This window comes from Lontra canadensis, unplaced genomic scaffold (assembly GCF_010015895.1).
Source record: "Lontra canadensis isolate GAN:19392208 unplaced genomic scaffold, GSC_riverotter_1.0 scaffold5, whole genome shotgun sequence".
Taxonomy (NCBI): domain Eukaryota; kingdom Metazoa; phylum Chordata; class Mammalia; order Carnivora; family Mustelidae; genus Lontra; species Lontra canadensis.
This window is the reverse complement of record NW_022630999.1, coordinates 22,726,035-22,738,042: the sequence shown is the minus strand read 5'-3', so window position 1 is coordinate 22,738,042 and position 12,008 is coordinate 22,726,035. Positions and strand designations below refer to the sequence as shown.

The 12,008-nt window shown below is 43.9% G+C and overlaps 1 protein-coding gene across 1 annotated transcript; it reads right to left on the bottom strand.

Moving 5' to 3' along the window:
• Positions 1-398: 398 nt before the first annotated feature.
• LSM11 (LSM11, U7 small nuclear RNA associated) lies at positions 399-11,391 on the bottom strand. Its single transcript, XM_032851678.1, has 4 exons — positions 10,933-11,391; positions 4,139-4,278; positions 1,617-1,700; positions 399-1,154 (listed from the first exon to the last, which is right to left on the bottom strand). The coding sequence occupies exons 1-4, from the start codon at positions 11,375-11,377 to the stop codon at positions 744-746; spliced, it is 1,080 nt and encodes a 359-aa protein (XP_032707569.1). The 5' UTR covers positions 11,378-11,391; the 3' UTR covers positions 399-743.
• Between the last annotated feature and the right edge of the window lie 617 nt (positions 11,392-12,008).

Below are 12,008 nucleotides of genomic sequence, written 5' to 3'. Positions count from 1 at the left end.
ACAAGAAGCCACCTCATGAGCATCTTCTAGTCCCACCTGGCATGCCAGTCTCAGAAGCTACCTCTGGTAAGTGGGGAAGACTCCCGAAGTCCCGTATCCCTTTAAATAAGGAGAGGGGTAAAAACAGAATATTCGTTGTTGGCTGCTTTGAGCATACTAGCTACCCAAATTTTACTCTTTAATAAGTTAGTAGCTTTCTTAGTTTTATAGCTATTCAAAGATAATAAATTACATATCTTGATGAAGGGAGAATGGTGTAGAGCAAAATTCAAAGGTCAGTTACAAGTTGTGGATACAAGACTACAGGGAAATTTATACTGCTACTCTTAGAATCAAATTCATGAGTACTTAGGGCACTAGCTTTTAGAAATGAAATAACTTTTTTTGAGGTGTTTTTTCCTTCCATCCTTATAGTATCTGTGGGGTGAATTTAATTCATACCAGACCCCTAATTCAAATGAAGATTTGATACTTGGTTTGAATGTCTAAAGTTGACCATGACAGCAAATAAGATGCAGGTTGTTTCCTCCCTACAGCTTCTGACTTGATATTAATGCAAATACCCTCCTTCCCCTGGAGGGAGCTCCTCTTCCAGAGGGCCTGAGCCTGGCTCTATGCTCTGTACATGCATGACCAGAGGGAATTACTCCAACTCAGAGTTTCACTAGGGTACTAGGATACAGCATAGCAGCAATTCATGCATTTTATTTCTAAAAACCAAAGCTCCCACGAGGCCGAGCTGGTCACTGTGCAAGATGAACCAGCAGGACATTCTCGCCTCGAATGAAAATCTGATTTATGTGTCGAGTGAATACCTGCTGGTAATCCACTTTGGGCTTTCGCTTTTTCTTACGGGGCTGGCCCCTGGAAAGGGTGGTGGCCCTGGAAAAGGTACCTCCCGCACTTGACCCTTCTGTCCGCGTAGTCCTCCCTGACATCTCTGACCTGGACTCCTCCCTTGCAGACGCCTGCAGGGAAGAAGGAACAGAGCGGGAACGCCTGCGTGAGCCCCGGTCAGTATCTCCTCTTCCCCACACTGAAGCCACCTTCCAAGTAGACGTCTGGGAATATCTGGACAGAGTGGAGTCTTCAACTGCAGACTTAGAATCTCCTTCTTTTTTGGAAGAATCTTGAAGTTTTAGGCGATCAAAGAGCTATAAGGAAAGCAATGATAAGTATCAGCCTTCTCTTTAGCCTCCAACATCCCTATTTGAATATATAGAAAAAACAAAAACCCACCAGATTGTTTAATTAGGTTTTACAGGCTCCTTGTTGTGCATTTTTAAAAAAAGTTAGTAATGAATCTTCTGTGTGTAGCCATAATACAGATAAATCAATAACGTCAAGAGAAAAGGTACCTTCATTTTCCTGTGGTATAAAATGGAAAGATTTCAAGAGGTGACCTGTTGTTTAAATACTATGCAGGTCAAAAGCAGACTCATTTACGATTAACTGAAAGCATGAGAAGTGAGATTAACAAAGCTCTTCATTCATGCATACATAGTGGACAGCAACTGAGCTCTCCCACTAGGAAAACCGGTCGCCACACTCAGTGATCTCCATTTCTCAGCTTGAAAGCACACTGGGTACTCAGGAAGTCAGGGGAAACAGCCTACCCTAGTTAGAGTCAATGAAGAATCCCGCTCATATGCTTTGCCTAGAACAGGTTTTCGGTAGGTCTCATCCACATCAGTAAGTGCCTAGAAAAACACCCAAAGGAGAAAAAAGTTCAGCAAAATTAAAAATATTATTGTTATAGCTTCCAGGAAAAATTTTAAAAAGCAGAATAAACATCTCATTTAGAGGAACTAAACTTACCAAGTGACTCCGCTCTTGGGCAGAAAAAAATGGTAATACCTGGTACCCTCTGAGTAAGATTTCCAAGTTGCTATCATCATATTATATTGGTTTTGTCAATGGTAAGGGGCTTTTCCAAAGGCATGGTAGAGGTTCTTAAATTTCAGTATGCATAAACATCTAGGAAGCTTGTTAAAATAGCAATCCAAGGCTACTTCCTAGATATGTTGATTTAGTAGATTTGGGATAAAGCCCAGGAACTTTCTGCTTTAACCAGAAACTCTACAATTGTGATGTAGGATGCCCCTAGGCCGCACTTTGAGAAACACTATTCTACTGCTTCTTTTCCTTCCTCAGTTTCTAGGTCTTATGACAGCAATGAACAGGTATTAACCAGGGTTTCATACAGAATTGCTGGTGAATTTTTGTCCCTGAGAGATCAGCCTCAGAGGACAGCTATTCAGGATCCAGTGAGATCATGTATGAGAAATCAATTTGAAAAGTGTAACTCATCCCACAAATATAAGCTGTCAGGATTATTATTATGGCCATCATATCAAAGATGTTCTCTTAAATACTTTTCCTTCAAAGGCAAAATTGTAACAGTAAAGTACTTTTCCCTACATTTTAGATATAAGAAAAGTGGGCCTCAGAGAAATTACCTTGCCTAGAGTAACACAACTACCAAGTGGTAAAGCTAGGATTCAAATCCAGGTCTTCCGATTCCACAGTGGTTGAAAACATGGTCTTAGGAGTCAGAAACACCTGGGATTAAGTTCTAGAACTTCCACTTACTGACAGGATAATCTGGGCCAATCATTCAACATTTCTAGCCTCAATTTCTTCATTTGTAAAATAGAGCAGTAGTAAACTTTGTTCATTGAGATAAACCCTTAGTATACTATCCAGCAAATGCTAAGTGCTTAATAAATGCCAGCAACTACTATACTCATCTAGGAGAATGCACGGATGAACACAAAATGCAGGAAAAAGAAAAGTTGGAGATGGAAGACCATATAAAAAAGAAGTACCAGAAAGCCTGGTGTTCCTATTTTAACTGCCTCATATTGCAGTTGTGCTATAATGTATCTCTTCATTCCCACAAATGTCTAATAAGCAGACAGCCTCTAGGAGACTGGGGGCACACTTCCTTCTTAAGGAAATACTACGCAACGTGTCTGGCTTATTAGGATGCCTGCTTCCCCTCTATCTTCATCTATCTTCTTAAAACTGTAGAGTAAAAGTTCCTTTCTGAAATTTCTGTACCTAGCTCTATGGTAAAGTACTAGTCAAAGTGTGAAATCAATAAATATTTTGAAATGAATGAAAAATGGTAGGTAGGAAATTTATACAAAATTCCTAAACTGCTGGAATAGGTAACTATTCCTTAAGGCTGGGTTTCTTAACCATAGCATTTGACATTCTTTTTTAGGGTTATGCAATTTTTTTTCCATTTTCTTTTCTTTTCAGTGTTCCAAAATTCATTGTTTATGCACCACACCCAGCGCTCCATGCAATAAATACCCTCCTTAATACCCACCACCTGGCTCACCCAAGCCCCCACCCCTCTCCCCTCCAAAATCCTGTTTTTTTCTCAGAGTCCACAGTCTCTCATGGTTTGTCTCCCCCTGATTTCCCCCATCTCACTTCTTCTCTCCATCTCCCAAGTCTTCTGTGTTATTCCTTATGCTCCACAAGTGAAACCATATGATACTTGACTCTCTGCTTGACTTATTTCACTCAGCATAATCTCCTCCAGTCCCGTCCATGTTGATACAAAAGTTGGGTATTCATTCTTTCTGATGGAGGCATAATACTCCATTGTATATATGGACCACGTCTTCTTTATCCATTCGTCTGTTGAAGGGCATCTTAGTTCTGCTATTGCTGAATGAACACTGGGGTACAGATGGCCCTTCTTTTCACTACATCCGTAACTTCGGGGTAAATACCCAGTAAGCACTTGACATTGTGCACCAGATACTTCTTTGCTGTTGGTGGGCTATCCTGTGTGCTGTACGATGTGCAGCAGCCCCTCTGGCCTCGACCCAGTAGATGCCAATAATACCCTATGCCATCACTATGACAATTTAAAAAATGTTCCCAGACAGTGGCAAATGTTCCTAGGAGGGAGAGAAGAGTACAACTACTCTGACTGAAAGCCAATGCCTTAAAGAAAAGGAATCAACAGAAAGTACTCTTTTGTTGTCAGCCAAGAATGCAAAAATCCTAGTTCTTCTGGGAAGTTATTCTATAGGTTTTCCTAAATAAGGTTACTTTAGACAGACAAAAGATGTAATCACTAAAAAGTTCTCCAACCTCTTAAGAAAGGCTTAATTACCATATTCCAGAACTTGTCAAAGGCGACGAGGAAGCCTGTACAGACGCCCCGAAGACCCTTGAAAGTGCGGATGTGAACATTCACCTTCACTCCCTCCCGGATACAACGATGGAGCTCACCCAGAGGGCTGCCTTCATGCACTGAAACAAAACAAGAACAGTGAGCATAGCATGAACATCTGCTCTCATTCCCAGAATTAACAACCAAGACCACCTAACCATTTCTAGCAACATTAGGCAACACAGTGCAGTGGAAACCTCACTATGGAAACAGGAAGGCCCGATGGGCAACATAACTAGTACAGGCAACATACACTGAAATAAGGCAAGATTCCACCAGGATGGAGATAAAGCATACATTTGTTTATCACCCAAGTGTTTCACTACTCACATATCCTGTGTTCTATGATGTCATTGATTCTAAGATGCACCATTATTTAAAAATGTTTTTTGGAGAAAAACCCCATATTAAATGTACACATCAGCAGCAAAATTCTTCTAAGTTCTATATCTGGGTAAGAAAACTTTTTTAAAAAAGATTATTTATTTGACAGAGAGAGAGAGAGAGTGAGCGAGCGAGCACACAAGCAGGGGGAGCAGCAGGCAGAGGGAGAAACAGGGTCCCCACTGAGCAAGGAGCCCGATGTGGGACTCGATCCCAAGACCCTGGAGATCCTGAACTGAGCTGAAGGCAGACGCTTAACTGACTGAGCCACCCAGGTGCCCCAAGACAATGTTTTTAAGGATAATTCTCATGAACCACATATTCAGCTTGACTCTTTACCAAAAAACCCAAAACCAAACAACATATTTGTATGTTTAAAGGAAACAAACCATGTAAAACATCTGCCCTTTACCATGGGCAGTGCTCTAAGGGGTAATGGACTTTTGGCCGCCCATCTGGAGACACTCCATGCCTGAGCTCTCTGAAGCTGCTGGATTCCAGTGCACATCGTCTTTACACTAGGAGGAAGAGATGTGATTGCATTCCAAGCCTGGCTGATACAGAGGCACCTGCTAGGCATTAGGCTCCTATGATACTGCTGATAAGTATCACATAAAAAGAGTATGACGACTCATGGGAAGAATGCTGGGACTATAAATTGCAGCCTTTACTCTGATGGATTCTTTTTTTCAGAGCTTGGGAATGGAGATGAATTTTATTTTTATTACTTCACATTAACTTAGCCTTCACAATATGAAGGCTATACTATATAAAACCTTCCAAAAGAAAACCACATGTGCACATACACACTCTTACACTCACACTCACACATACACAGTCTCAGTGTTTCCTCCCAGATTTGCAAGGGAAAATACTCTGGAGATTGATTACTGCCATCAATAGCAAATACACAAAAATTTCTGTTTTGTTTCTAGTGGCATGAAAGAGAACAGCAGTCCTGCACTTCAGTCTGTAAAAGTAATCAGGTTACTCTTGACCTCCTTATCCCTCATTCATATCCCTGACTATCCCCCCTTACCCCTCCCTATCCCTCACTCCTAGATCAGCTTATAAATGATGGCAGTGATAATTTAATAAAAGAAAATACTCTTTGAAGAAAGTAACTTAGCAGATGAGAAGTAGGAATTTGTGTCAGACTGAAAAATCAGCAAAAAGGCACAGTTGAAGGCAGTGTGTGGCAGATACAGAGGCCTTGGAAAGGAACATGAGCACCTTGGTCTGACCTTCATCATCTACCTTTGCTATGGCAATAGCAGCATTTTGAAATTATTTGAATGTTTGAGTAACTTTTTCTCCACAAGTTTGAGTTTCCTTATTCATAAAATGAAGTTAGGCTAGTTATCTTCTAGATTCATCTCAGAAATAAGTCTCTATAATTCAATTTCTTAGAAACTGATCATACTGCCTGGATCAGTCTCTTTGCATATACACGTTCCCTGTTTCCCCCCACCCCCATATGTGTTTCTTTCAACAGTGGAAAGACCATTCTTTTTCTAACTTGTAAATAAACAGAAGTACTACTTTGCCCCCTGAGCCCCCAAACCAGAGAGAAAACACAAACACACATCTTAACAACAGTTTCTTATTCTGGTTAAACAAATGATAAACTCAGGTCTTTCAACTCTCATATCTGTACATTTCTCTTGATTTTTTTCTTCCAAAGATTTAATAAGGTGTAATTCCAGGCACCACTTCACTCCTTGTATCATCAAAAATATAGGGGCACCTGGGTGGCTCAGTGGGTTAAGCCGCTGCCTTCGGCTCAGGTCATGATCTCAGGGTCCTGGGATCGAGTCCCGCATCGGGCTCTCTGCTCAGCGGGGAGCCTGCTTCTCTCTCTCTCTCTCTCTCTCTCTCCCTCTGCCTGCCTCTCTGTCTACTTGTGATCTCTATCAAGTCAATAAATAAAATCTTTAAAAAAAAATATATATAACACTAGCACCACCTATCACAGCAAACTGCCAAGGCAAAAATGAGTTCCACATTCTGAATCGGAATGCACACTCTGATCTCTTTCCAGCAGTCTCTATAACAAACTCCAAATGGAATATACATAAGCCAGTCTTCTAAAATTTAATACAACAACAACAAAAATATATGCCTTATCTTTGAAGACAGTTAGTCTTCCAGATCTCCTTCTCCATTGCCATTATTCTTAGGCCCCAACCTTCTAAAGCCAGGTCATTCCTTTTTTTTTTTTTAAATTTAAAGATTTTATTTATTTATTTGACAGAGAGAGTTCACAAGTAGGCAGAGAGGTGGGGGTGGGGGGGTAGGGGAGGGAAGCAGACTTCTGCAGAGCAGAGAATCTGACGTGGGGCTCAATCCCAGGACCCTGAGATCATGACCTAATCCAAAGACAGAGGCTTAACCCACTGAGCCACCCAGGCACCCCAAGCCAGGTCATTCTTAACTCCACTCTTCTCCTTACTTGTGGCCACACTAAGCTCAGACAATAGATTCTCAATAACTAAGACATACCCTTCCCTTTCTCCTTCCCCAACCAATAATACAGTCCAGAGCCTTATCAGATGATTGGTTTATTACAACTGTTTCCCAGTTCCCCTCAGATCATCCCTGACACCATCAATTATCACCAATTACTGAGCAGTCGGTATGAGCCAGGCCTTGGGGTAAGTTTAACTTTATGCATGTTACTTGATTTAATCCTCACAACTTTAACACATTATTTTGTCCCACTTTATAGATGAGGAAAATGAGGCTCAGAAATGTTTATGTAAATAATTTCTCAGGGCACCTGGGTGGCTCAGTGAGTTACAGCCTCTGCCCTTGGCTCTGGTTATGATCCCAGGGTCCTGGGATCGAGCCCCACATCGGGCTCTCTGCTCAGCAGGGAGCCTGCTTCCTCCTCTCTCTGCCTGCCTCTGCCTAGTTGTGATCTCTGTCAAATAAATAAATAAATAAAATCTTTAAAATAAATAAATAATTTCTCAAGGTTACCTACCTAGTGAACAGCTGAGCCAACACCCAATACAGGCAGGGTATATATACATCCTGACCTGGAGCTTTTAATTATGACAGTCTAAAACAATAACCACAACAATAACCTATAACAATCACAATGACATTTAACATTTACTGAGAATTTCCCTAGGTGTAAAGCTTTGAATGGGTTAACTAACTTAAACCTAACAACTATAAGTAGATACTATTACTGTCCTCATTTTACAGATGAGGAAACTGAGGGCCCAAAGAGTTTAAGTGACTTACCTACTGAAAACAGCTAGAAAGTGGAGGAGTCAGTGTTCAAAACTAAAAAAGTCAGCATTCAAATCCTTGAGTTTGTGGTCTAAACCTCCATAAATACATTTTACTACTAGAAAGTTATTAGAAGCATTGCCCTAAAAGTGCTTTCGCTTAAGAATATACATGATGGTTCCCACTATCTATCAAAACAAAGTCAAAGAGAAACTCTTTGGTCTTCAAAGTATTTTAACAAATCCTTCTCTGGACCCAAACTCAGTTCTCATTACCCTAGACAAACACCCCTCTGCCTCACTTATGTGGCACCCTCCACGCACCAAAAGAAGCAAGCAAAGAAAAATGAGAATGTACTCCCCTCTTCCTTTACTTGAGATTAGCATAATGGCCCAGACACACAGGCCCTGGACTTGGACAAACTCAGCATTAAGTCTCACATGCAAACTAACTAGCTATGTGATCTTGGGCAAGTAGTTAAGCTCAACAAACTTCATTTATAAAATAGCATCTAGGGTTAAAATAAGAGATAAGGCATCTAAAGGGCTTATAAATAACAGTAGCTATAATTAGCAACAATGAAATTGTCTATTGACTTAAAAAAGTATGAGGGAACTTTCTGGGATGATGATTTGTTCTGTATCTTGATTGCGGTGATAATTTCACAACTGCACATTTGTCAAAACTCACTCAAAATGCTTGTCATCTGGCAAGCATTTCTGACATCTGCCACTGAACACAATGACCTAGTTAGCCATTCAAAGCTATTTTGTTGTGTGTAAATTATACCTCAATAGCTTAATTTTTAAATAATTACTGTTATCTTCAACCATGTCCTTCCTTAAATTAACTTTAAGATCTGAAGCCAAAATCTTCCAGGAACTCTTTCTGAATAAATTTAATCTTCACCCTTGCTTCTGTACTTTTCTTACTTTCTTCCTTTTTGTTTTTTGAAGATTCATTTATTTATTTTAGAGACAGTGTGTGTGCATGAGCAGGGGGAGGGGCAGGGGGAGGGAGAGGGAGAGAAGCAGACTCTCTGCTGAGTGGGGAGCCCCAGGCAGGGCCCAGGATAGATCTCACAACCCTGAGATCATGACCAGAGCCTAAATCGAGTCAGACATTCGACTGAGACATCCAGACATGCCTGCACTTTTCTTGCCTCCTGAAGCTCACCAGTTCTCAGAGATGTCTACCCATCTCTATCATGTATACTCATGTATACTAGAAATGTATACTCATGTATACTCTATTAGTATACTATCATGTATACTAGAAACAGCTGTTTCTAGTGATGGGATTAAAATTTTCAGTGCTGGGGCACCTGCGTGGCTCAGCCAGTTAAGCGTCTGCCTTCAGCTTAGGTCATGATCCCAGGGTCCTGGGATCAAGCCTGGCATCAGGCTCCCTGCTCAGCAAGGAGCCTGCTTCTCCCTTTCCCTCTGCCTGCTGCTCCCCCTGCTTGTTATCTCTCTCTCTCACTGACAAATAAATAAATAAAATCTTTAAAAATAAAATAAAAATTTCAGTGTCTATAGCACATTCTGAGATATTGATTCCAGGCATATATTTAACCATGGGAAATCAACAAAGCTGTTTTCATGCTCTGTTCTACCAATATAGCACAGTGCTCCATAGGTAAAGCTAAAACCACTTGCCATATAGAAATATGTCTTTCCCTTGCCAGTCTCAGTAGCAAAGCAACAACTGGCAAAATGGAAATAAATGTTACAATCTGAGGCTTGGAGTGCATTTCCAAGATCTGATAGTGGCAAAAAGTCTAGGCAAAATAAGGTCCCCCAAACTGCTCTTATTTTAGGAACATGCATACTTTATCTTTGTGTTACTGTTGGGCAAGCAAGCTGGGGTTCACCCTAGGTTTGGCAAGAATGCTCTGGCACTATCTGTCACAGTAAATGATCTGACAAAGATACATCTAACTGCACACAGCTTTTCAGGATGTTTCTCTCTTAATAAACATTTCTAGGAATGAAACAAAATATTCCCTTGCTTAGCATAACCCTCTAAAGGCAGTGATTTAATAATGTTACAATTTAGCTATCAGGGTACAGATGCTTTCTTTGAATGGCTAACTAGGTCATGGCGTTCAGTGGCAGATGTCAGAAATGCTTGCCAGATGACAAAAGACATAACCCTTGGCTGTTTTTATTCCATGTGCATAAGACCTAACTCACACATTAGCAACCTCCCCTGTTTACAGCTTTACTCTAAGGATCTATTAGGAAGGTCCAAGAGATTCCCTTATGTCATTTACACCTTCAGAACTTAAAATAACCTGCGCATATGGTAATATGAGCCTGACAGACACACTCCTGCGCCCATCCTGGCAGAATGGCTGTGAAGCAGTGTCTGGGTTTAAGTGGCATTTGTGCCTGCTGCATTCCAGCACTTGTGATTTGGTAATGCAAACATGTGTGTCAATACCCCATAGCCCTTCTCCTATAAGCACCCTGGAAGGAGCTGTCAATGTGCAGGAGTTATGAGATTATGTCTCCTGGTCTAACTGAACAGACAGGTCTCCCCACACTCCATCCCACCATCCTCAATCCCACTAACCAAACACTCTCCTTTTCTTAATACTGGTTGTGCCTTCCCCTCTGGCTGTGGTCCCTAAGACTTCTCATCACCTCTGCAGATCCTCCTTGTGATGTCCCGTTTCCGGGCCCCACCGCCTCTTCAGATCCCCATCACACCCGCAGACCCTCGTTGCAGGCCCCTCATCACCCCTGTAGCCACTTGTACGGACCCCGTTACCTCCGCTGACTTACACCCTTACCCGCCAGACCCTTCCCATGGCTCCTCATTACCTCTACGGTCTTAGCACTCTTCCCCCGCTCCCTGCTCATGCAGACCTCTCATTACTCCAGAAGACCCTCCCCACGCCCCCATTAGCCACTTGACACACGGAGAACCTCCTTAAGGTGGCGGATTATCTCTGCAGCCTTCACCAAGACCCTCCCCCTAATGCGTGCGGACCTGCTCCAAGTCCCTAGCGCCCTGCAAACGCCCCCTGGGCCACCACCTTCCGGGCAGCCGGCGGGGCCCTCGCCCCCACCCCACCCCACCCCGCCCGCGCCCGCCAGACTCACAGGGCATTCGCGTGAGCACGTTGCGCGGCGCCTTCCTGCTCCGACCCGGACCCCGCCGGCGCGCCCCAGCGGCCCCGTCCCCTTCCTCCTTGGCCACCATGAGGCGACGGAGGCGCTGGATGCGCTCGGGGTCTGGAGCGGGGGCGTCCTGGCGGCGGCGGGTTCTGGCCGAGGGCCCAGCAGCGGCGGCGGGGACCCCCGAGCCCGCGGCCGCGCTCCGCGCCCGCCCGCGCCCGCCGCCCCGGACCCCGGTCCTGAGGAAGCTTTCGTACTCGGCCAGGTTGTTGAAGCAGGGCGCGTTGGGGTAGGGGATGGGCGGCAGGCGGGGCGCATACAGGGCCAGCAGAGGGTCGAAGCTGTCAGAGCTGACATCCAGCCGCGGGCTCGGCGGGCGCGCGGGGCTCCCGGCGCGAGCCGACCTCGCCCCCCGCTCCCGCTCCTCCATGTTTGAAAGGCCCGCAAGCCGAGGCCGATGGGAAGAAGGAGCGGAGCCGCCAGAGGGCGGCACTGCGCAGCCGCGGACTGGGGTTGCACTGCGCCGGCGCGGCCGCCGGAGGGCAGCATCTGTCCGCGCTCAGCCCCGCGGGGCCCTTTACACCGGTTGGATAACAGATTAATCTGTTTGAATGCCGTGTTTCCCCAATTATATCATTATCACTTAGGGTGTTTGTTAATACTCCAGATTCCCCGGGGGTGGATCTTGGAATCGGCATTTTAACAAGCCTCCCTAGGCGTTTCCCTGCTCTCAAACTGCCGTATACTCCCAGCTTGAGCTGGTGGGAAGAGGCTGGAAGAGGGCAGAGTCCCAGTATGCTTTCATGCCAAGCCTCACTGGGGGCGAGCCTACCTGGGCTCAAGTTATTTCGCGTCTTTGGGTCTTTACATTCTCACCTGAAATATGATAGAAATAGTACCTAACCCACCAAATTCTCCTAAGAAATGAAGACATACTGCATGGAGAGCATATAAACGCCCTATGTTAGCTAGTTAGGATTAGACAATGAAGCTATGAAGCAAGGATGGACCCCAGTCCTCCATTTCCTGCACCCGATGCAAAAAGTAATTTGCGCTAATAC

What these genes read in the sequence shown, in the direction of transcription:
- LSM11 (XM_032851678.1), bottom strand. Translation starts at nt 11,377, where the DNA reads ATGGAGGAGCGGGAGCGGGGGGCGAGGTCGGCTCGCGCCGGGAGCCCC. An exon ending in CGTGCTCACGCGAATGCCCT is followed by an intron (nt 4,279 to 10,932) that starts GTGAGTCTGGCG and finishes GTTTTGTTTCAG; the next exon opens with TGCATGAAGGCAGCCCTCTG. An exon ending in TTGACAAGTTCTGGAATATG is followed by an intron (nt 1,701 to 4,138) that starts GTAATTAAGCCT and finishes GTGTTTTTCTAG; the next exon opens with GCACTTACTGATGTGGATGA.